The sequence below is a fragment of the Odontesthes bonariensis genome, chromosome 8 (assembly GCF_027942865.1).
Source record: "Odontesthes bonariensis isolate fOdoBon6 chromosome 8, fOdoBon6.hap1, whole genome shotgun sequence".
Classification (NCBI taxonomy): Eukaryota; Metazoa; Chordata; class Actinopteri; order Atheriniformes; family Atherinopsidae; genus Odontesthes; species Odontesthes bonariensis.
The window spans coordinates 11,294,502-11,319,640 of NC_134513.1; the positions used below are offsets into that span (position 1 = coordinate 11,294,502).

Here is a 25,139-nt window from a genome sequence, read left to right on the forward strand (position 1 = left end):
AACAGCTTGGTCAGCAGGATGGAAGTGGCTTGCTGACCCTCGTCGGAATCTAACACCCTGAAGCCAGATAGGTAAACGATATCTCCACATGACAGTGTCTGTCCAGTGATTTCCACTGGAAACTACTTTCTGAGCTGCTTTTGTTTTGTTCACTGAGGTCGTTTTCTGTTACTGAAAATGATCAGGGATTACCAACTGCGGTGGAAAGGAAGATTTTCTCAAGTACTCCATTTACAAAAAATGTAAAAGGTTGGTATTTCATTTTTTTTAAAATGTTTCTTCCTGTACAGGGTATGATATCATAACATTATTCTAGAAATCTGGAAGAATTTCAGGGTGTAAAGTGCAGGGGTGCTCGCCTAAGCTGGACCACTCGATCGTCAATCCTTCAGACAACGCTGCATTAAAAACCGACAGCTAACCATGAGCTAAAAAACCCACATGGGCAAAGAAATACTTTTAGAAGCCTTTGTCAAGCTCTACAATACAGAGCTATATTCACAAATGCAACCTGAAACTTTACTGTACAAAAAAAAAAAGCTTTAGTAGTGGAAAGTGTTGTCGTGGACAGACAGATCACTATTCCTCAAATTGTTTCTTTTTTTATTAATAGGTACAGTGGGTCCTGGACCAAACGTAGACAATCCAGATTGTTTTCAGCAACCCTGTAATGTTATGGGGTTGACTTTGGCTAAAGTTATTTACACTCCAGCTATAGCAACATTAATGATTAGATTAATATACTGAGATTTTACAGAGAAATATCTGCCGCCTACCATCTTCTCTTGCCCATCCAAACATTTTTCAACAATTTGATGCAAAACCTCTTCCTGAAATGAATTACAACAACAATGACCCACTACTACTGCGAACCTTGCGATAGGTAAAGTAAGAAGTGAAAACCTTTCATCGCCTGATATCCTCAGTGGCAGAACGCACATTTCAAGTGTTGTGAGAAGGAATGGCAACCTCACAAAGTGGGAAAAGCTTCAGAGCCCCAACTTTTTTTGGAATGTGGTGCGGGTATGAAATGCAAAAATGGATGTATATTAACAAATTAAATGAATTATCTTCATACCATCCAAACGTTTTCTCAGCAAAAGCAAACTCCATTTATTTGACACCATTTATTGTTATTCTTAACAAATTGTATTCATAGATTAAAAAAATGAAGTAAAACTGGCTATTTTGTCGGTACAAATGATCTAATAAGGTTGAAAAATCCTAATTTCGGCAGGACTGAGAACTCTTTCTTTTCATATTTGGGAGTATTTTCGACTCAAGCAGGACTGAAAAGGTTATTAAATCAATACATTCTCATATAAACTTAAATATAGCTTTTTATTGAAAAAAACTGAACACATCTTGCACCACTGATAACCAAAAACTCTGTTCCCAGTAAAATCACTTGACACCGACATTCATCTTTCATCTGGAGCATGAAGCATTTCTTATCTCATATTGAGCAACCAAAAGTGTTCTAAAATGCAAAGCCAGGGTCAACTGTACCCCATGTTAGTCTGCAATATCCAACTTTGTTATCCAAATGTTTGTAAAGACATCGTTATTTATCTCTTGGCCTTTGTGTGAGTGACCCCTGTTGCTTCGGCCACGCAAGAATATTCAACACACACAAGGATTTGCATCTCTGAGCAATTTTTGGGCTTCACTGCCAAAAACCGAGCAAACAGACTCAGAGACCTTGAATCTGGCATGGTCAAAACAACATTGTGCATCATACAGTGGAAAAAGACAAGCGTTAAGGAGAGAGGTGCTGAAAATGGCTCAATGTGAAGTTGTTTATTAAAATAGAAAGAATACAAAGGATATAAAGTGTAAAAAAAGAAGAAAAGTCATGGATATAAAAACAAGTCACTAACACAAAATAGCAGCTGTATTTTATAAGTGTGATATTTACAAAAATTACATCTTGGAATTTACAGATTGCTATTTACATAAAGGTAAATTAAATAACAGTCAAAACACCTTCAGAGCATGGTCGTAAGAAACCTTACAAAACAGTCACATGATCTGCCACATAACTAAGAATATCTGGCATTTGGTTCCACCTCTCAGTCAATCGCCTTTAATTAAGCTTCCTTAATGTTCACTGTAATTGTGGAAATGAACTGTGCAAGACTTTTTGAAGTTTGTACTCATGCAATGATACTGCAAATCTTTTTTTTCTTTTTGGTTTTAGAGGAAATTACTGTGGGAGCTGACCAACTATTTAATTCGCCATCGGGACAGTCTGTTGTGTTGAATGTGTTCCTCAGTTGTTTTCCACTCCACCCTTTTCCCTGTGATATTTAGAGCAGTCGTCTTAGATATGAGGATTCTAATTCTCCAGTAACAGTCACACATAAACCTGCAAAACATGGTTGTTGATGAATGAGAATCAGAATTAGTTGAAATTAGATTGGTATGAATAGAGCACGCATTTATATTTTCTGAGGCTAACTACAATTAGGTGAAACTTTTAACCAGAATATGCAGTTAAATAGACAACTGTATCAATAATGAATCTAATCCAATGATACCATAATTGCTCCTTTGTTTGACTCCTTATTGATATGGCTTTCAATTAGCTGAACACATTTTTTATTAAGTAGTCTAATGATATCCCTTTGAAATATAATTTTTACCAGATTGTTGTATTTTTTCATGCTTTTCACTCCACAGTTGCTACGTCAAAGGTGGACCAAACCAAAATCAAACATACCCCCGACGTAGAACAGATCAGTATCACGGCTGGTTTTAGAATCTCACCAGGCTGAACAGAACTGTGTATCTGCTGTGTCCGATTTATTTTTCTTTGTTGTCTAATGATATGCCTTTAAAATATGAATGTTATATGGTTGTTGTTTTTTTTTTAAATGAAAGTTCTGAGAAAATTCCACTTACATGGCTGAAAACAAATACTGTATGGCTGTCAGGCAGCACTGCTTAAAAACAGATGCTATTCTGTAATGGAAATCACTGCATGGACTAAAGAACACTTCATCACTGTATCTAGAAATGTGTGTTAGAGACAATGTGTATATATATAAATGTACATATACATTTAAGATCTAGAAATGACGCTGGTCTCTCTGGGACTGAGCTCATCTATCATGAACTGAGATGCAGAGTAAATCTGTCTTCTGGGTCTAATTAATCAAAAGCTGTGCTTTGGAAACCTGAAAGCATGGTGTCCATCACCATGCTTTCAGGATGAAAAAAGGAGGGAAACGATCCAGCTTGTTATCAGTGCACAGCTTGAAAGCTTGCATCTGTGATGCTGTGAGGGTGCGTTAGAGCATCAGCTCCCAAACACTTCCAAAGGCGATCCAACACAGATGTAGACATCCCTCCATTGCCGAGCACACATATTTCTAAAGAGATGCAATTACTCAGTTTCAACATTTGATAAGCTGTCTTTGCACTTTTTCAGGGACTTTGTGTGAATTGCAAATGATTACAATCTGTTTTTTCCCCAACATCTTCGGAAACAAGGTTGTAACGTTCTCTGACAGTTTAAATATGCCACCGGATTGTGAATGCCTTTTTGACCAATTTCTTCTGCAAATTTGACAAAATAAATACACATCACTACAAGCTAACAGTCTCTTTAAATATTAAACATAATCAAAAGCACAAAGGAGCCAATCTGACATTATTAAGTGAACTCAGAATATTCCAGATCTATAAGACCTATAAAATCTTACAGCACGGCAGAAACGTGATAAATCTGCAGGTTTGTACACACAGAGTCACTTTCCATGAAACAAAAAAAGTATCAAATATTCTACTGACCACACACAGCCCACCAGGGGCCACAGTTCCCTCCAAACTGGAGACCAAATAGCCATGTTATACTTGGCATGGCTCTTCTCTCTCTCATGCTACAAATATTAGCATAAGATTTGGAGTGGTTTGCTCAGCCCTACTTAGACCCTCTCGCGGGGAAACTAACAGTTACAGCTAACTGGGGAAAAGGTAGTGCAGCTACTGCACACAATTAGGACTGTCAGGCTGGCACAGGCTGCTACTGATGTGTATTCTACATACTTAACAACGTGGCATGACACCAGCCAAATGTTTACCTGTGTTGAACATACAGGCAACAGATGTGGCTTTACAGAGGGAACCTAAGAGGGTTTTTTGTAATTACAATTTCATGCCTACATTTTCATTCTCTTTGGTATCACCACAGTTTTCAGCTGGATACTTTTAATGTTAGAGCTGTTGTGGTGTCCTAAAACTACACATTTGTTGACATAAAAGAGCAATTTCTCTCTGTCCACATCACCTCTGTTTAAGGTAAAAAGACACAATCTAGTCCAACTCAAAACATCCAAGAAAGAATAAAGGAAATCCCATCAAAGAGGGATTTAGATTCAAGTACATTCCAGGAGATAATACTGAGTCATAAGTGTCTTTCTTGCTTTGTTTACATGGCTTCAAAAATTCTGAGCATCTAAAAATGGAATCAGCGCACCATCCATGTGCCCATGACTTTGGTTGTAAAAATGGTGTTATTGCTGACTACTAGGATCTCTTCATTTGCAAAGTGGTGAAATCCAATTTGGAACATCCAGTCTCCAGATACTATTCTCCAAATGTCAAAGTGACAATTCTCCGTAAGGTTTTCGTTTCCTCATTGCTCCTCTCATGTTGTAAAGGTTTTGGTTTTCCCTAGTTGCCCCTTCTCTTGCAGGCATTGGTACAGTCCACCGTTTCTTCGTTTCACCAAACCATCATTTCCTCTCCAAACTGGGGTAAAGTTTGAACACTTTGTAAATCCACTCCGAGTAGAAAGCAACGTTTACAAAAAGCGCAGGCTGCGATGAGGCACATTTGGTCCTTTGAATGCTCACACCGATGATAACTTTGCGCTCATGCTCCTGGCAAACCAAAGGACCGCCATAGTCTCTCTGAAAGAAAATCAAGGTACACATGAATTAGACGTTAACAGCAATTATAAAGCACTGCATCCCATTAAAACTAAACCAAACCCTGAATGTTTTTCACACTGTTGCATGAAAAGGTCAGTTCATCCACATTACAAAAACACATTCAGCTTTTTCAGTAACATTGGTCTAGTTCGTTCTACTAACTGTTGTTTGTTATTTGGGTGAAAGGATCCTTTGAGAACTGTGCATTGAAATTGTGTTTCATAACCTATGCAGAGATTTAATGACACATACATCACATACACCTTGTCCTATCTTGCCGCCAGCACATATTCTGCTTTCCCCAGCATCTCCTTTGATTTGCGAGCACATGTCACTGTTGACCATGGGCATGGTGACAGTGTTCAGTGCTTCATCGTGTCCTGCATCTGAACAGAGAAGAATGCGGAAACCAACTGTGAGAAGTGAATGTTACAGATATCCCTTAGTTTTAACAGTCTTTGAACATGAAAAGTGCATTGGCATGTGGGTGAAAGAGGGCAGTACTTTTAGTTTCCCCCCATCCATACATGGTGCAGTTGGTGCCTTGGGCGATGTGACACTCTTTTACTGGAAGATGAATGGTGGAGGCGCCCTCTGACACAGGGGCAGGGCTGGAACAAACAGCGATAAATCAAAAATCAAAAATGATCTGTGCAGACAAAGAAATATCTTTTGTTTGTCTCTTGGTGTAAGATAACAACAGTATTTTGTAGGTAATGACAATAGATATTTCATACATTTAAAGGCCCAAAATTGGACCGTGTGATGCTCATACTATGTAATCTGGTTCAAATATTCAATAGTCTTCCGTATAGCCGATTTAGAAAACTAGGAGCTTAAATTAATGGAAACTTTTTGAATAGTTGGGTACTTACTCTTTTAGTTTCAACATAACCAGATTGGATCCTTCTGGGCCGCAGATCAGGCGAGAGATGCTCAGTCTTGGATGGCTTGAAGACTCGCTGAGGTGACGCAGACCGACCTGCACGCTGTAATCTTTCAGATCTGGAACGCTGATGACCACAAGGATCAGTGTGAGATAGAAACTTACTGTATCTGCGAGAACAAGATGGCACTACCAAACACTCATGTAAGTAACCAATGATTAAAGTTAGTGACTCATTAGGGAACAATAGAGAAGAGTCTTTCTTACATCTAGAGCAGCCTTATTTTCAAACACTGCTAAGATCTTACAGATGACATGCAGTTAGTCACTTGTTAGCCATTTATCAAAATGACTCCCGTGAAGTTCCCAAGCAAAACATGTTGGTTTAACAAAAGATGGGTCTACATTCATTTGACAGGCAAATCTGAAGCAATCTTATAAGAAGCCACAAGAAAGAAATGTGAATCAGACGCATTTCCACGAACTGGTCTGAAGCACATGTACTGAAGTGTGTAGTGTCGCCAGGAGTCAGACGCGATTTGTAAAGTTGTTTCACTTCTTTCTAATGCATATCAAGTCTTCTTCAAAACAGGCAAAATCTCCTCAAGCGAGCATATATTTTTTCATTATAATTTCATAATTTCCATTAACCATTTTTCATTAAAATCTTCTAAATGAGAATAAAAAAAAACTACAATGGAAGCCTGCCTACTAAAGTTATTCTAATATACTACAGGTCATTCTGGAGTTTAGTCCTCTTCAGTTTTTTTTCTTCCTTATATGTGTATGTAAAAATGCTAACTCAGGATAACAGTACTTATAAATGAAGTTACTAAGGTACTAAATGTCCAGAATCATTATTGACTCTGTTGGAGAGGACTTCATCTGGAGTGTAAAACATTGTTTTTAGGCCAACTCTGTCTGCGAGCAGCTGAATTTAGATAATCAAGGACTAGATTTGAACAATACTTGGTTGAAAAAGTGAAATAAGCTTGCTTTAAAAAATGCTGAGAGAAAGTAAGTCACACAAATGGGGGGCACACCTCATAACAGAATCTACAAGAAGTACTGTATGGTGGGTCCTTACCAGGATGTGAAGCACTGCTGGTCCGTCAAAACCCAGTCCTCTCTGATCAGTGAGCCACCACACAAATGAACCTTCCTAAGAGAATTTAAGAAGAAAATTTGAGTCATCCACAAACTTATTGTAAAGGGAAATCAAGGCCATTCTGTAGAATATAAAGAAATGACTTACTCTCTTTGGATGCTTACAACCCAGCTGCCATCCGTACCTCGTACTTGATGTCCTCCAACTATTCTGGTGTTTATATGCACAAAGCATGATATCTTAGGCCTGGTTAGAGCTAAACAAGGAGATATATTTGATAATGTATGTTAGACAAATATATTTTGCAATTCAATGGGAAAACGGTTATAATAACTTCAAAAGTCTACCATGAAATATGATTTGTTTAGTCAGATAAATGACAACAGAAGGATCTGATGTAAAGAGTTCAAAGGAGAAGCGAGGAGATCTGAGAAAGGAGAACCAGGTTGGTGAAGGCCAGATGAGTAAAAAAGGATACTCACTGTTTGGTGGAGGAGCCATTGTCGCCGATTCGCCTGATATAAGTAAAGCAAAGCGGAACAGTAAGAACAGACGTAACAGGAGCAGGAAACTTACATACATTGACACACAAAGCATGAAACCTCAGAGACAACGACAACCTTTAAGACTTTATAAAAACTCAATGAAGACTTTCTGCATCTGAATCATTGTTAGTGGCTATGACAGCAGCGACAGTAGATAAATTTGCTCAAGACGAAAAGACCTTGTGAAGAAACATGTTTTACATTAGGGAAATCATTGTGTAGTCATTCATAAGAGGCTCTTGAGTTAAGCCAGGTTGAAACCAGCCAAAGAATATGTTGAGTCCAGGAGCCTGAGTGTATGCATTCTCAAATAAAAGGGTGGCAGCAGAGTCCCACATCTGTTTCCTGTTTGATCATTGTGTATCATCTGCCAATTGAACAAAACCACAGCTAACAGATTACGTAAGAGACGAGACAAGATGCAGAAAAGAACTGTTATGATGTTTGTGTTGAAGTCAACGAAGGCTAAATTATGTTATTTATTCTACTATGCCCACACACTAGAACTGTCTTCTCCTAAATGTCATTACATGCCCTACCAGAGGTCCTGTTTTAGATTGAGCGGCTCATGAAATACTTGTCAAACTGTGTTTGCAAGAATGAAAACATATCAACTTTGACACAAGGCTTCTCCATCTTCAGGGATTGAGGAGGTTTTGAGTACTGAACAACTTCTGATTTGCTTTTGAAAGACCATTTAACGTTTCTGTTTTAGCTTAGCTTAACTCAAAGATACTCTGTCTCTAGCGGCAAAATATGTTCAGACAGCTAGACAGCTCTAAAGCTGGCTAATTGAAAAGTTTTAGCTAGCTTTTTAAGCCTGGAGATGTCATGGTTTCTACAGCTGCTTTGAGTTGAGCTTGCAGCACATTTACTGAACACCTGGAAACAATACAACAGGTGTATGTTTTTTATAGCCCCATCTACTTTTGTGAACTCAAATAGATCAACTCTACTTTTCAAAGAGGACTTTACAGGATGAAGGAATATTTTAATTACTCACAGTGCTTCAGTTTGCAGTAGTCCCAGGTCAGTCGGTTGTTTTGACTGGTGTAACACCAGGGGCCATGTTTGTCCCGGTCGGGGTTCCGGCAGTAGTTCTTCTCCAGCCCTACATGGGATACTGTAGAGTGAGAATCCCCACTGTAAAACACACAAATACAGATTCTCATATTCCATTTGTTATTTTGTGTGCAGTATATCAGAAATAACACAGGGTCACACCTCATTAAGATTAATACACACTCTCACACTCTAAAAACAACCATGCATGTATATACTGCACACACACTCTCACGCACATACAGCACATACACACTGTAAGTAATCATGTTATGCCTTGAGAGACTGACTCTGGCTTTCCTATAGTGCAATGAATCCTCTGCATTAGCTTCAAATAGCACGTAAAGGGGAACACTAAGTTTTCTGAAGAGTGCTCCAGGGAGTACGAAAGTATGCAGCCTAGGCATTTGGCATGGCTCAGACCAACAGGAGCCACATCCTCTATAGAATTATTTGGTTGTGCTTGCTATTCATAGGAATTCACATCAAATCTGTGTCTTTTTGCAACTTGGCTATACAAGAATTAAATGTAATCTTCTCAGATATCCAAATTATACCTGAAAAGTAATTACAAGGTAGGAGTGTGGACACACAGGCACAAAAATAATGCGAAGTGATGGGCAACAATTTGTCAGGGGGTGAAGATAATTCCACTTCCCAAGAGAATGTTAAACAAGCTGTAGCTCTCAGCAGTTTTTCCTGGGACGACCCCTAACCTTGAGCAGGGTAGACTTGCTGGCTGCAGTCTATGCGAGGGAGCTGATTGGCTTTGATCTACTTTCCTCAGAAAGCACTTCCTGAGGTCAGGGGTCGGCTCTGGAACATGTCCATCTGTCTGTGCCATTCTGGCTTTTAAAATTCTTGTAAATTAAGTAAATCCAACAGCATGACTTAAGCATGAAGCATAACGGCCCTGGTGTGGGCAACCTCTTTGCCAGAATGGGTCACTTGGAGAGCACCCCAGGGTTTTCTCTCATCAGTTAGATGAATAATAATTGGACCTGGTATTGACCCCTGAAGAACCTCTTATTTCCTTTCACTATTTGTTCTCACTGCTTAGCTTCATTCATATATAAGTGGCTTTCACAAGGTGAAGGGAGCTAAATTGTCAACACTTAAGGAAACATTCTCTCAAGGAAACAGCTTCAGTGTTTGAGTGCAGCTTATTTTCTTACCTGTTTATATGATTTGACCAGTCTGCACAAGGAATCCCCGATCGAGTTATTGATAAAGTGCCCCGGTACATCTCTCCGTTGCCTTCATAACACTCTGAGGAGGAACAAAATAGAGTTATTTTAGAAGACCTTGTTAAATATTCCCAAGAGCACAAAAAGAAAAACTGAGCCGAGCAGTTTTTTAAACATCTGAACATCATCGGTGTGTAGACGTGCTTGGAAACACATAATCATGCACTTGCAGAGACAACCAAAAGATTTGTGTGTATGTTTCTCTTTGTGGTTTGGATCAGTTCAGTGTTGACGACATCCTGTGTAAATGGCGGTTCTCAAATACAATAGAACATTGAAACCTCACAATGTAGGTTCTCAAACAGTATCACCAGAGAGCCTGTGGTAACTGACATGTGTGGTCTTCTGAAATGTAAAGCAGAGAAACATGGGAAATGACAGCGAGCACTGTTGCCAAAGTCTGGTGTTTTTATTCTTCCATGAAATGGAATTCATTGGGCAGCACGCTGCCAAGTGGCTCAGTCCTCTGAGGGTAATATAGAAAATGTCTGTGTAATTCCACTTTGCAAAAACATGACATGTAGTTTCATCTGCACAACATCTGCAGTCCAGTATTTGAAACCTGTTTTTTTACGAAACAACACAGAAATTTATGAACAATTGACAAGAAGCTTGTCATTAAATGGAGGCTTGACACTAAAAAAATGCTCTGGTTTACTTAAAAGAGTAGTTTGACAAAAACATTTTCTTGAGAGTTTGAAGGGAAGACTGTAACGACACGTAAGACTACAGATGAGAATAGAGGGGCAACTCCAAGCCGGGCTCAATGTGAAGTTAACTGAATCTGCACCTCTACATGAACAACTCATTCGTCATCATCAAAAAGAAAGACTCAGGTATGCAACAGACAAGTGCTTGACTGTGATCTGAAACCTCCTGGTGTATCGTACTAGCTGCTTTTCAATCTCCTGCTGTTTTCCACTGCAGTTCTGGTAACGGACTAAAAAACCCAAAAAAGAAATCAATACACGGTGCTGTACAAACAATTGACTGGCTGTATCTGTAATTGTGCTTTAAAGTTTATCTGCCTTCAGGATTTTTTACATTTCTCCATAGAAATTAATTAAAACTTATTAAATTCCCAAAGTCCCAAAAGTAGATAAACTGAAACCAATCAAAAACAAATGTGACAATATATCATATTTGTTCTCTCCATTTCTTGATGGAAAAGATCCAGTATTGGATATCTATAATGTGTACTTCTCGGATTACCATTTCATTTGAAGGTGAAATTAGTCACTTGTTTTCAATGAATGAAATGACAATCGGGAGTGAGTGGCTGCCCTGATTTATTTGAAGAGCAAAGATATATCCAAGCCTGATGTTCACAGCACATATTTGTTCAATGTGGCACAAACAAAGGAGATCTCTGAGAACATCAGGAAAATATTGTTGCACATCATCAGTCAAGAAAAAGCTAGAAACGTCTATGCAACTAAAGGCCTCTCTCACAACGGCTAATGGTCATGCTGACAGACGTGCAAAGTACTTCCTTTACAATGTTCACAAGTGCCCCATCAGGATAACTAAACGGTGAGAACTCAATGGAATAACAATAGTGTGCAAGGCAGGACTACAAGGACACAGCTGCTGCCTTCCAAAAATAACATTGTTGTTAGTCTGCAGTTTGCTAAAGACCACATAGAACGGCCAGAGGGGTGCTGGAAAAATGTTTTCTGCGCTGACACCAAATAATAACTCCTGTTTTGAATCAGCCAAATTATATTCAGAGAAACAGAAATGCTGCCTTCTAACATAATAACTATCCTATCTGTAAATCAAGGTGGTGGTAGTATCATGGTTTGGTCCCGCCATACTGAATCTGGGCCAGGAGGGCTTAACATCGCTGATATTTTTTGTCCTATTTCGACTGGATATGTGGTCCTCATTAGAGCTCCCAAACCTTCAAGCACCACTGTACATATCAATCATCAAAAACTATTATTTTCTTTTTCAGAAAGAGAAAAAAACTGCCCCTTTAAAACTTTTAGTGCAACTTACCTATTTTTTGTGTGGCCTCTCCATCACATCTGGGGATGTGGGTGCACTTCGCTATCCTCTGATTGGGGTCTGTGGTGAAGCACCATGGGTAATCTGCACCATCGGGGTTACGGCAGTAGTTCTCCCTGAGGTCTCTATAACACACACATGAGCTACAAATTTAAATGATTATGCTGACAACGGGATCGTTTGCAGCAGAGCCGGTCGATTTCATCACTCGTCTTTGGGGCATTTCAAAATGCACAAACAGGGAAAATCACATGCTTTATCACTGAATAGAATCCAAGCTTTCAGTAATTATTAAACTAGCATTACTCACTTGCATTTAAAGTTCTGAGGAAGAAAGGAGTGGTTATGGGGTAACTGAGAGTCCCAGCGCTGACATGTCACACCCTCTGGAGTGACATTCATCATGCCTCGATAATCTGTGCCCTCTCCCTGGACGCAGGACGTTGTTATGTTGACATCAGTGTCCTCTCCGGAGTCTGAGTCTACAAAAGAAGAAAAGTTGTGAGGGAAAGCATGAGAAAGAAGGGAAAGTCGCTTGCAGGAACTGGATGCAGGAATGAGGGAGGGATATTAATCCCCAGAAGAATGTGTCATGTTCAACCAGGAGACAGATGATCAAAAACAGTAGCACTCCCCTCGTGCTGTTTTCATGATAGGACACTGTCTGTGTATTCATGATACTGATGCCTCACATTCTCGCACAAAGGGATTTCCTAAACAATATGAAATAATTCCAGTTGCTTCAAACAGCATTGTTATCGCCACAAAAAGAAAAAAATCTTGATCACAATTATACCTTTAAACTAAACATTAAAGTTCTGTTCGTGGCTACATTTCTGTGTTGCACGTCTATGAAATCTAGCCCAGTCTGGCTTGGGCAACTTCTTCATCTACCAGCAAACTATTCCAAACATCTTCAGATGGAATTCTGCTTTTCAGCGGCGGTGCAGTACACAAGGAGCAACTTTTCCCCTCCGGATCTCTGTCTCTGTTTCTTTAGCCTTTGACAAATGAGATGGGAGAAGATGGAGGAGGAAAGGGAATGTTTTGAGGCAGAAATGAGAGGGCGGTTGGAAAAGAGGGATTCTTTGGCTTGATGTAATGCATGCCAGTGTCTGTGTGCACCGTGTAGTTCAGGTCAGTGGTTTTTATCTTTCTGAGGGCAGGCAGTGAGGGATGCACACATCTGGACAAATGCAGAACCTCCGCCCTCGCTGTAAATCATAACCTGTAGTGTAAAGTGCATGTGTGTTCGTGTCTGACAGAGACAAGGAGGGATGCTCTGTGTGTTTGTAGATGTGCATGTCGGAGCATTTTAGTTCTGACAAGGAAAAGTAAAAATTCTCCAACTGCGAAACCTCCTTTTGATCTGTCTCGTTTTTTCTTTTCATTCAGTGTATTAAATCACTTCTGAAAGCAAACGCTATCTAAACTACAAATCAAACAGCCTGCCATTTGTGATGTGAGTCAAGTGGAGTTATATTATTTAACTTCACCTTTGAACTGACTGACAGGTGTGCAACAACTGTAGGTTCCCTCCCTAATATCACAATTTATTTTCTCATGAAACACCATTTTCAAAAAGATCCAACCCCATTTGGTACTTTGATGATGGTGGAGGAGACTACTGCTTAACATGTTGGTCCAAAAGCTCCCATTTTTGTTAAGTTGGGTTGAGTTCTGGTGTCTGTAAGGGCCACAACATGTGATTCACATCATTTTCATGTTCATCAAACCATTCACTGACCTCCTGAGCCCAATAAGAAAGCATCTGCGATCGTTTTCTTCTTTGCACATTGATTTGTTTTTATATGTCATGGTTTTAAAACAACCTCTATGGAACTTAAACAGCTAATAGACCTTCCACTGCCTATGTGAAGCATCTCAATACAGAGGCCTCTATTGTAATCCTCTGCTTTATAGCCCAGAGTGCACTCAAAATACTTGACAATCCCCTTCATAAACAACCTATTTACTCTTCCTTGTCAAAGTAGAAGGATTTAAAGCCAAAGACCACATGATACAAACAGCAGGATAAACAAAGACTTATGAGACTCTGCAGGGGAGAAGGGAGGCTTTTTTCTCAGACAACCACAACTACACCAAAACCACTGAAGTCCTGCCTATAACAAATCCCCTGGCTTACTGTTGAAACTTGCTGTTGGTACAAAACCGGCATCTGCCCGTCTAAAAGACCTCGGCATCCAAACGACTAAGACCTCTTCTAAATCCTATAATAGATTCCCAACTGTGTAACACATGCAGTACTGCCTCAAGCTTGTAAGGTTGATGGGTTTGAAAAAAAAAAAAAAAAAAAAAGGCCCAACAGAATCCTAAATCAAAGTAAAACAATAATTTAGTCTTTTGTTAATTTATTTGATGATTTTGTCGACAAAGCACACAGCTCCAGATTTGGATCGTGTACGGTACAATAGCCCTTACCACACACAGTGATGTTACAGTACTCCCACGGAGTTTTCGGATCCATGGTGTAACACCAGGGCCGAAGACGATTATCCGGGTTACGACAGTAGTTGTCCTTTAAGTCTTTATCCCGATACCTGCGGGGACAGAGAGGACGCAGGGAGGGAAGTAAGTCATAACAACAGACATAACTGGCCAGGTCTAGCTCCGTCAAGAATTAGCGTCATTTATTCAAGCATCTGTCATGAGTGTGCGCTGGTGTTCGTGAGAAAGATTACAGCTTGGTTTGCAGCTTACTTTTTGGGCTGGAAGTGGTGTTTGTGAGGCCTTGCCGAGTCCCATCTCTGACACTCCTTGCCGCTTTCTGTATGGTCCATTTTTCCCCGGTAATCCTCTCCATTACATGTCATACACATTTCTGTTAACAAAGAAACAGCAATTAAGATATATATATATATATATATGTATATTTTAAACACACTAGCCAGTAATGATGTTTAGTCTTACCCTCTGAACACTGTGGTATGCCACACTCTTCGGCTCGTACATTGGGGTCTGTGGTGTAGCACCACGGACCACCGGGATCATTGTTGGGATTCCGACAGAAGTTCTCCCTCAGGTCCTGTCTTGGGTACCTATCTGGATAAAACCTAGAGGGGGCACAGACTGACATTATCAACATAATCTAAGCTGTATAAATAAATTTGCAGGAGTATTTGCACACTTGGCTGTTCCCGTCATGTTTTCAGTCCCATGCTGGCCTGCAAGTGCTCTACGTAACAATCCAAATAAATTCAAAGGGAATCTTAATTAAGATGTAAGCCTCACTCTGTGAAATCCTAGTGCCTACAGGCTGACCACATCACATTTTACATCCTGGAATGACCCATATGCAAACTAAATCATCAGTATGACTCTTCTATCCAGGTTTGCTCCTTTAACGTGATCACATTACTGATTCTAAGCATATCCAGACTGCTTCAAGTATGGCACAGCCAACTGTCACAGCACAGTGACCACCGGCAGCACAGAACTATGCTATGAGCCACTTGAAGCAACTCAAGCAGCTCCTTTGCTGGCAGCCTATGAACATATTTAAGCCTAATCCTTCTCTGTCGACTGCTACGCCCCGTTAGTGTGAATAAAACCGTTATAGAAATAAGAACTTTGCCAGTTCAAGCAAATGTGGTGGAACAAAAGAGCAAGGCTAAATGGACAGTGTGTGAAATTCGTCCTCTGTCATGATAGTATGTTGAAAACCTGGCATGTCAACACCTTCTGATCCGTGCCGACCACAAGACAGTGACAGATGATAGAAGAGGAAGCGTAGGCATACGGTAGAGGAAGGGTAAGGAGAAACAATTGAATGACTTTGGCAAGAGTCACTTGGCGTAATGAATAGGAAAAACCCAACAGTTTAACTTTTGTTATAAGAAAAAATATGCATGAAAAATAAAAAGTAAAAACAACCATCCTCCCTTCAACAACTTGTCCGAATGCTTTACCTCAGGGTCATGGGGGAGTTTGCTTTGCTCTCCCCTCTGTACCCCGGGGGACTTACGCAAGGTTTATACAGTAATGCACAACATCATTCAGCCGAGCGGTGGAGGAAATCTCAGCCATTCAACTAAGTCAAAAAAGTGGGAGAGAGAAAAAGACCTTCCAACCATGTGCTCGTACCTACATGTCAAAATAGAACAGGGTTAGATCCAACAGCAACTTTTCACTTATGCATGCAACTAAAACAAAAACACTTGTTCCAAAGCAGCACTCTGCCGAGGGCCAAAGCTCACATCTGTTATGTGTAACACACAAGTTCAATAGACTGCAGGTCTTTATCATAACACAGAATCCTTAATTTATAAATGGAATTACAAGGTTCCTCACTTTGCAAAAAGGTTGCATGTGGTGAGACTCTGAAAAAGGCCGCAGCATGGGAGCAAGTTAGCCATAATGATGTTGTGCTAACAGATGTTGGCCAGTTATTCATCTCCTTGCCAAAGTCTGTTCCCATTGGAGTGCAGGCAGACACTGTGCACACATGCTTTCTTCTCTTAGCTGACTTAACATATTGGCTAGATTCTGGATATCACTAAAGAGGAAATCTAGGCCTGAAGTAACTGCTGCAAAATGTCTGGCAGTGCCTGCACCTGGTGGAACAAACAACGCGCTTGAATACGGAAGCGTCCAAAGAAGTTAAGTGCTGGGAGATTAAAAACTGTGTGAATCATTTTTCAGTCAAAAGCTCATATCAAGATATTTTTTATCTCATTTTGTTTATTTCTACAGCGCCTTCTGTCTGAAATGCTTTGTTTCAGCTCATGTCTCTTTGAGGCCACACTCATAAAGATCCAATCTGCTCTGACTGGTCAGCTGATGGGTCAGTATTAGGAGACTGCAGTGGCTGCTCATTCTTCGTTTTAGGTGTGCCAAACTAACCACTAGGCAGGTATTACTAAAAAAGATAAGGAAAAGAATGGACCACAAATGAGGCATTTCAGGCACTTCTGTGGGGAGAGAAAAAATAACTTTAGTGTGGACTGAGAGTTTCATAACTTTGCAGATCCCTTGCCTGCATAACAAGCTACATTACACACAAGGCTTGAGATGACCTTGAAAAACTGGAAGAACAGTGTGCTGAAAGGAGCCTGTAAAGTTTTGATCAAGTTCTAGCAGTTTAATAGCCCTGTCATTTTTGTCTCTTAAATATGCCATACCCATTAAATTGATAGCTTTGTGTTGTTATGCTATGCTTAGCCAGCCTGAATCAGTCCAAGTGTATCAATATGCCTACTTGCACTTTTATAAATCACTAATTAACCCAGATGAGACATACACACCTGTCTCCCCTTGTTTCCAGTCGTCCGGCTAATGCAAGCCACCTGTACGGTCTAACAAACTCATTTTGCCAAGTGAATCCATGCTTCTGGGATACTGCATATCCCTAATGGGAATAAATGAATGACTGAGTGTTATCGCTCATCATTAATATGAGGGAAAGTCAATTTTGTCCTTCATGCTTTGCTAGGCACAACTTCTTTAAGTGCCCTGCTTCAAAGCCCATACTTGGACAACAGGTGGAAGTCCTACTCCTGGAAGGGAACCTCCTGAGAAACCCCTCAAGCCCCTGCGATGATCGGTCAAGCATGAAAATAATAGTTACCTGAGGCTCAAATGGTGCATGGTTCATTATGGTGGTAATTCTCACACAGCGGGACAGTTCGATGTTAGGTAACCCCACAGTGGTACTAAATCTCCCTTCACATAAGCTCCCTCTGACACTTTGAAAGCTAAAAGTTGCTGACAAGTCAGGTTGACAGAAGTCTACCTTCTATCTGAGAAGAGCACTGGGATCATGTGTCAAATAAACGATGACAAAGCATTCCTGATGTGAACCACTGCTTCTGGAAAGTGATGACAGGATTGGTGATAGAGTGGGAGAGGAGAGTACAGGACCAACAAGGAAATCTGTTTTAATTGTAAAGGATCACTAAACCTGTATTTTCTCTCGGTGTGCCCGTGGCTCTGTGAACTCAGCTGGACATCAGACAAAACATGACTTCAGTCTATAAATCTTTGCGCCTTATTTCGTTCATTCTGCTTCCCTTCTATTTTTCACTCTGCACCTCTTCAAACTCTTGTAACTCCCTCTCCCAACTCCCCTCACTGCCCAGTTAAAATATCTTGTAACTAATGAGCACCACTAATGAGATGCTGGCAAAGACCCACCTCTGCAAAGTCACTGATCTCGCCTCACTGTAGCATAAAGAAAACATCACGGGGATACACCTGATGGCCTCCAGTACAGAAGAAAAAATAAAAAAGCCTCATTGGGGAGGACATCCTTGCATGTGTTGAAAGAAATCTGACTTAACTCTGGATAAACGTTCAACTGTCTCTGAGCCTCCACCTTCCCTTAACCCCCGAGGTGGAAGGGGATGAACTGAGCATCAATAAATCAACTGCTGAGGCCTGTTCAGCATCAAACACAGAGAAAAAGAGAATAAGCATCCAGGAAGATGGCGGTAACTTGCAGAAGACATGAATTTTGAAGGCTGTCGGTTCAAATCTTAAGGAATTTGGCATGGGGAAGACAAACAATTAACACAGCCTCCTCCATGAAAACAGCTGCTAGCATACTGTGGAGCAAGGCAGTGCTCTCCTTAACGTCACAAGCAACTGTACGTAAAAACTAATCTTATAAGTATCCCCTTTTCCCATTGTCAAGAAGACCCGTAAAAAATGTCAGGCTATGAGGGCCTTATGGGCTTAATATGCGAGCCAAAACAAGCTAATTTTACAAGTGAAAAGCCTGTGAAAAGCCTCAGCTAAATCTCTGATGACAACCATCAACTCTCCCTGCGTGTCTTATCTGAAAACGATAATCATACCACCTACGTCTGATGGCCAAACACTGCTGGGATCACTCAGATAGAAGGAGTAAGTGTGTGAATGTGATTTACTATTACTTGAATGAGCAACAATTTGCACTTTACGTAAAAAGAGGACTTACGTGTGCTCGTTGATGTTATTATCAGACCAAGCTTGGCAAGTGATGTTTGACTTTGTCCAGGATCTCCTCCCTCTGTAGTCGTCCTTGGTGCTGGTGATACACTCCCTTATATAATCTAAGCGTGAGCAAGGGCATATAAAAAACATCTGAAAACCCATGTTTGATACAAGTTTTCCATGTGTACGCTCTGTATGCCAGTTTACACAGATTTGAGATGATTAAAAGGTGATTTGTGCCCGGAATACATTTTCCCATGTATGGTCAACGAGCATTCAGTTATTTCCCAACTTGTAAGTTATTCTCAAAACAGACAAGTCCCTGCAGTTCATTAAATGTCACAGAGGGGAGCTTTCGTAAATTTTGCAGTAAATTCTAAAGTGCTAGATTCCGCAGCCTGCACTTGAGGAGAGCTTTTTGCGCTCCGGTTGTAAACAATGAATTTTTTTGTTTACACCCTACTTAAGTCGGCTGCATGTTTACGCACGCGGAGTGATTAAACAGCAGGGCGTGAGGAGATTTGGTTGCTTTTTATTGTGTCAACAGAAAAGGCAAAGACCTTATAAACGTAGGAGTCAACACACGACGTGTCACAATCCCCAACAACTTCCCAGTGGAAATCCATCTCTGTGCCTCACTGTTCTCATGAGAAAAACACTGACATTCATAATGAAAATTAAAGCATTTACCTTTTTTTTCGTACAAAGTAAAGTTGATGTTGGCCAGCTTCTGCACACCGTGGGTGAAACGGTCAAAAGGAAGCAAGTGGCATTTCCTGTTGTGCCTTTGAAAGTTGAAAGCTCTGTAGAAACACATGGGAAGCAGTTGAAAGATGACCAAATGATAAACAACAGAAATATGTAAATAATATGAGACACAGAAGGAGAGGGCGACTGAGGAGAACATGTCCACGGAGAAACCAAGTGACTTCAGAGAAACGGAGTGGAGAAATAGTGACTCACCTGCAGCTGAAGTTTTTCTTGACCTTCTTGCACTTACGAGCGCAGTGTTCCTGTGAGCGGCTGTTTCGTACCAGCGGGGTCTGAGGACAGTCTGTGCAAACCAGCATGTGGCTCTCAGTCTTTTCATACTTCTGCAATAACTGGTGAGACTTTTTACAGCAACCTGTAAGACAAGAGGACACAACAGGTAATCTACATATGCAACCTAAATTCCAAAAAACGTATCGACACTGCACCAAAAAAACAAAAAAAAAACAGAATCCAACAATTTGGAAATCTCATAAACAAAATTGTCTTCACAACAGAACATACAAAACCATATCAAATGCTAAAAGTGAGACTTTGAACTACTTCTTAAAGAATATTAGCTTGAATTTGATGGCAGCAACATGTCTCAATAAAGTTGGGACAGGTGCAACAAAAAAGTCAAAGAAAGTGGTACTAAAAGGAAACAGCTGGAGAAACGAGTTACAACTAAGTAGGTTAATTGGCAACAGGTTAGTAACATTATTAGGTAGAAAAAGTAGCACTTTAAAGAGGCAGAGTCTCTAAAAGTGAAAATGCAAAGAGGTTCTGCAATCAGAAAAAAACGTCATCTAGAATTATTGGAACAATTTCAGAGAATGACTTTGAACATTCCATCATCTACAGTACATAATATCATCAAAAGATTCAGAGATTCTGGATATGTCTCTGTGTGCAGGCAGCATTACATTAAAAACAGCCCTGATTCAGTCATAGAAATCCCTGCATGGGCTAAGGAACACTTCCAGAAATCATTGTCAGTAAATACAGTTCACTGTGCCGTCCACACATGCAGGTTTAAGCTCTATCGTGCAAAGAAACGCCAATATCTGCTTGGCCAAAGCTTAATATGGCCTGAGGCAAAGTTGAAAACCGTTTTGTGGTTAAATTCTTTTGGAAAAGTAAATGCCACGTCCGCTAGACCCAAGAAGAGTGGGACCATCCAGCTTGCTTTCAGCACTCAGTTGAAAAGTCTGCATCTCTGATAGAGTTGGGGTGCCCAGACCTCTCATCACTTGAAACATTTGGCGCATCGTGAAATGCAAACTGCAACAAAGAACACCCAGGAGAGTTTAGCAGCTAAAATCCTATATCAGACAAGAATGGGACGAGATTCATCTCCCATAGCTCCAGCAACTGGCTGCGTCAGTTCCCAGACGTGTTCAAACAGTTGTTAAAAGAAGAGGGGATGCTTCACACTGTTAAACGTGGCCCTGTCCCAGATGTGCCGCTGCCATCAAATTCAAAATGAGTAAATATTTTTCATGAAGTAGCAAAATGTCTCACTTTCGACATATGATATGTTTTCTATGTTCGACTGTGGAGAAAATGACGAGGTTTGCAAATCATTGCATTCTGTTTTTATTCCCATTTCACACAACCTCTTTGGAATTGGGATCGTATATGCTCAACATAAATTACTATATACCTGAGACTTGTAAATACTAATCATCAAAGCTGAAAGTACAACTCCCAAACTGATCTAATTGTCATATATAACATGCAACATATATAAAGGATCGTGCCGGACATAATTACGGTAACTAAACCCTAATTGTGCTGTGATATCAAATGATGTGAACAAATCTACAATCATACAGTTGCATTGAGTTGTCAGGTGTAGAGAATTTTTAATAATCATAAATAGTGGCTTTATTCACACCAGTACCATACTTCCCATTTGATAAAAACACAGAGAGGATGCTGCAACAAGGATATGAGTTAACCAATGGTCGGCACTATTTTCTGTTTGCACCAGCCAGAGGGTGGTTGGTATGAGCTGAAACATTGCTTTACTGCATACGTTGTCATCTCTGTCAAAAATGTCTACATAATCCCCACCTTCTGGACTGGGCTGAAGCAGTTTGTTGTGCTGTCGCGTGCAAAAATTAAGTATAAAATCAGCTCTCGCATTGTCACATCACAGTGGATTAATTTACCGAACACTTGGAAAACAGCGAAGGCGGAGACGTTTTCTTTACAGTCTCCCTCAGAAGACAAGATTTTCAAACTATACCTTGCCATTTACTGCTGAACATACCGTAGTTTTTTGTGAAAACCCATATCCCTCCAAACTCTGCTGGTCTTGAGAAAGACAAAAGAAAAAAAAAAAAAGCTGTGGTTCTGCCAAGGTAGCAGGTAGCATAGTTTATGTGTTGGGAAAATGAGAAAGAAATGGGTTCCGGATGAAAACCATGCTCCAAATGCTCCCCAGCAGTCCTGCTTAAGAGTGAGTTGCCTGAAAAATGCCGAGCTGTGACGACAGCCAAAGGAACAGAGTGATGCCTGTCAACAAGCTGATATGCTGCAGTGCCTCAGCTGGAGCTTTGCTCCTCATGAAAACATATCTCATATTTTACTATGATCAGAAACAGTCTAAAATCAGCTCTTTTCCAGCCCTTTTTTTCCACTTCATGATATTTGTAATGCTATAGTTTCAAGTTACGCTAGATAAAATAAATAGTTATGATGATTCCTATAGAAAATCCTTTTATGATCTTGCATTCATGATATTTTAAGGGTCATTAAAGTCTTCCTGCTGTTTAACAATGCTGACTTGTAGTTTCTCTCTTTTCATTTTGCGCAACAAGGATGACTATTTTCACTTAGCAGTCCTGCACCCTGGGAAGACTTTAACATCAATCAGTATTTCTACAAAATGATAAAGTTTTATGTATCAGATTTAATGCATAGTCTCTCAGCTATTGGCAAGCAACACATACTAGAAAGCATACAGTATGTGTGGAAAAACGAACTGTCAAACTGTCAGCGGTGCAAAAGGACACAATATAATTCATTCTTGCTTTATTTATAGACCTTTGTTGAAAGCCATCTCTTTGGAAAAATGTACATCAAAAGAGAATTCTATCATTGCAAAGATGGGGCATAACGAGGGATCCAAGTGGGTTCAAAAACAGGACAAAGTCATATTTTAAGTCCAAACTCTCTGTAATACAAATCATTCATTTTTACACGCTAGATGTTACGAGCCCTTTATTCAGCAGGATGGAGCTCTGCTATAACAATAGCTCTTTGAAAAAAAAAAAAACTAGAGCACATATTCAGATGCATTATATGTTTAATTACAATAGTTTAAGTCTATAATAAGGGGCAAGTGCAATATAAATCACCCAGGAAGATATCGCGCTACTGAGTTAGAGCCACATGCCCCTGTGCAGAGATCCAACACAAGACGCTGTGTGTGTACTTAAGATACTGTAAACTGTGGAGCGTATAGAGGATTCTCGTGGTTGAAAATGGTTTTCAGGGAGGACTTGTTATTAATGTTTGGGCTCCACTGGACCACATCTGGCACTCATCACAGTGTTGTTCCAGCCCCGATGTCTGGCCAGGCTACTCAATTAGATTTCACTTAGTCTCTTCCTCTTCTTGCACTCAGACCTCTGCTATCTCCAAATATCTCCTAAGCATTTGCCGAAGCTGAGGATGATGATTAAAAAGTGCTCAGCGAGTGAGAGAGATGAGACTTGATGAGAAGTGGCAGCCATATTAAAGGGAACAGGTTTGAGTTTGGTTTGAAAAATGTAGATGGGGTTAGGTGGAAGACTCTGACCAAAGAAACTGCCATTTAGGATCCCTTGAGCAAAGAAGTTAAAGACAGCTGGGCAAGCTTTTAATCCTTCCTGGGTAATAATGTGTCAATAATCATGAAAAGAAATATCAAGTTTTTTGACAGTGTAGAAGAAAAGCTGTATTGCTGGAACAATGGCAAAGTAGCAGATTAAAGATGTGTCTCTGTCTGAGAATTAAGCAGACGTTACATCTGCTTCAGAGAGCGCAAAATGTCCTTGTGGGTCCAGCAGCCAGATGTTACACACCCAAGACACACGCCCTCCACCCTACGTCTAAATCCTACTTTCTCTCACTCTCACACCTTTTCTATCTCTTTGCCGGGAAAAACGCACGATTACCTCGACCCTGAGCGCGCATTTTACTGTCCCCACCTCGAGCGCGGTTAGAGGTCAGGGTCGGTACCCCCGGAGGTGGTAACTAGAGATATAGTAATTTACTCAGTGATATGTCAGCGGGGCGGATGTGAGCCAGGACAACCTGTGAAGCCATCAGATAATCTACACTTCATAAAGCTGCTGCACGAGGCTTGTTTGGAGGCGCTTTGGTGGTCGTGCGCGCGCCCCCCCGGTTGCGCTGCCAAATCACAGCATGCCGGGCATCCTCTCTGCAGCTGGCCTCATTTCAGCAGATGCAAGAGTATCTATTACTGCACTGATCATGCCCAATATAAAAGGTCAAAGGTAACATTAGCAGTTTATATCAGGAGACGCGCTTCAAACCTTCTTCAAGATGCGGAATTAAGCGTTTTGTTTAACACCTCTCATTTACCATAGCTGTATTAATCATTAAATTAAATCTAAGAGGACTGATGGGATTATAAAGCAGACGCCTGATAATGAGCTGCCTATTTAAAAATGAAATACTTTTGCGCAAAGCTGTTTTTGGTTTGTAACCTTCAACAAAATGACAGATCATTTCCATATCGCATCTCAACAGTGCAGGACAAGGACTGTGAACAAGTTCATTCAAAGTCACGGGGAGTCATATCTGGTGTTACAAACGTACAGGCTGCATGCAAAAGTATAAAAAGTGCTTTAATATAGTTTCATGCCAAACTTTGACTGTCAAAATCCAAGTGAAAAAGCTGTTAAATAAAAGTCAGTACATTTCTCCACTTTTTCTAACTTTATCAGCTTTAATCATGCAGGCATTTAACATCCACTGGAAGCCCAGTTTTGCAAGTCTTACCTGTATCCACAATGATCACCACAACACACACCAAAGCCTGGTAAATCCATACGTTTGTCCTCATGGTTGGTTATGGACTCGGGAGCAGGTTAGAATCCGGATCAAATGAGCCCCGGACGCGGTGGTTGGTTAAAGTCCAGAGAGGCTGATGCTCAGCAGAAGACTCGCCTTCTTCACGCAGATGCCACTTTTTCAAGAAACCACACACGTCCTCGGCTCAACCCCTTTTTGCTAAAGTTTGTGCCCCACTAACTGCGTCTCTCCTCACTGATGTCAAGTCCCGTGGACTAATTGAAACGACTTCCGGTTGTTATTTTCAGCGTAAAACCAGAAGGGACTTTATAGGGACAATTTTCACAAAACAACTTATTCCAAAATGATCCCTCACTTTTTTTTTTTAAATTAAATTAATTTTGAAAGCAACCAATTTAGTGGTTACTGTGTGTAAGAAATCTTCTCTGGGTGAGGTTCTTCCTTTTAGCTTTTTTAAAATCACATGAACAAAATGACTACACATCAACCCACTGGTAAAAGATATTTGAGCCGAATCACTTATTTAAAACTTATCAACTTATTTTAATTTATGACTTCTGAACTTTTGCATTGGCCCATCTGTAAGTGACAAAGACTTGTAAATTAACT

General features: G+C 40.3%; 1 protein-coding gene across 3 annotated transcripts; it reads right to left on the reverse strand.

Moving 5' to 3' along the window:
* Window positions 1-1,191: 1,191 nt before the first annotated feature.
* Window positions 1,192-24,732, reverse strand: hgfa (hepatocyte growth factor a). 3 transcript variants are annotated; one of them, XM_075471703.1, is made up of 18 exons: window positions 24,498-24,732; window positions 19,692-19,854; window positions 19,419-19,531; window positions 18,733-18,847; window positions 14,727-14,869; window positions 14,517-14,637; window positions 14,238-14,356; window positions 12,106-12,277; window positions 11,787-11,920; window positions 9,714-9,807; window positions 8,480-8,619; window positions 7,414-7,446; window positions 7,079-7,187; window positions 6,911-6,985; window positions 5,813-5,950; window positions 5,442-5,548; window positions 5,190-5,323; window positions 1,192-4,916 (listed from the first exon to the last, which is right to left on the reverse strand). In XM_075471703.1, the coding sequence occupies exons 1-18, from the start codon at window positions 24,559-24,561 to the stop codon at window positions 4,740-4,742; spliced, it is 2,151 nt and encodes a 716-aa protein (XP_075327818.1). In that variant the 5' UTR covers window positions 24,562-24,732; the 3' UTR covers window positions 1,192-4,739. The 3 variants fall into 3 exon arrangements, with proteins under 3 accessions (XP_075327818.1, XP_075327817.1, XP_075327819.1); XM_075471702.1 differs by having other exon boundaries at window positions 11,787-11,938; XM_075471704.1 differs by having other exon boundaries at window positions 4,804-4,916; window positions 5,201-5,323; window positions 11,787-11,938.
* Between the last annotated feature and the right edge of the window lie 407 nt (window positions 24,733-25,139).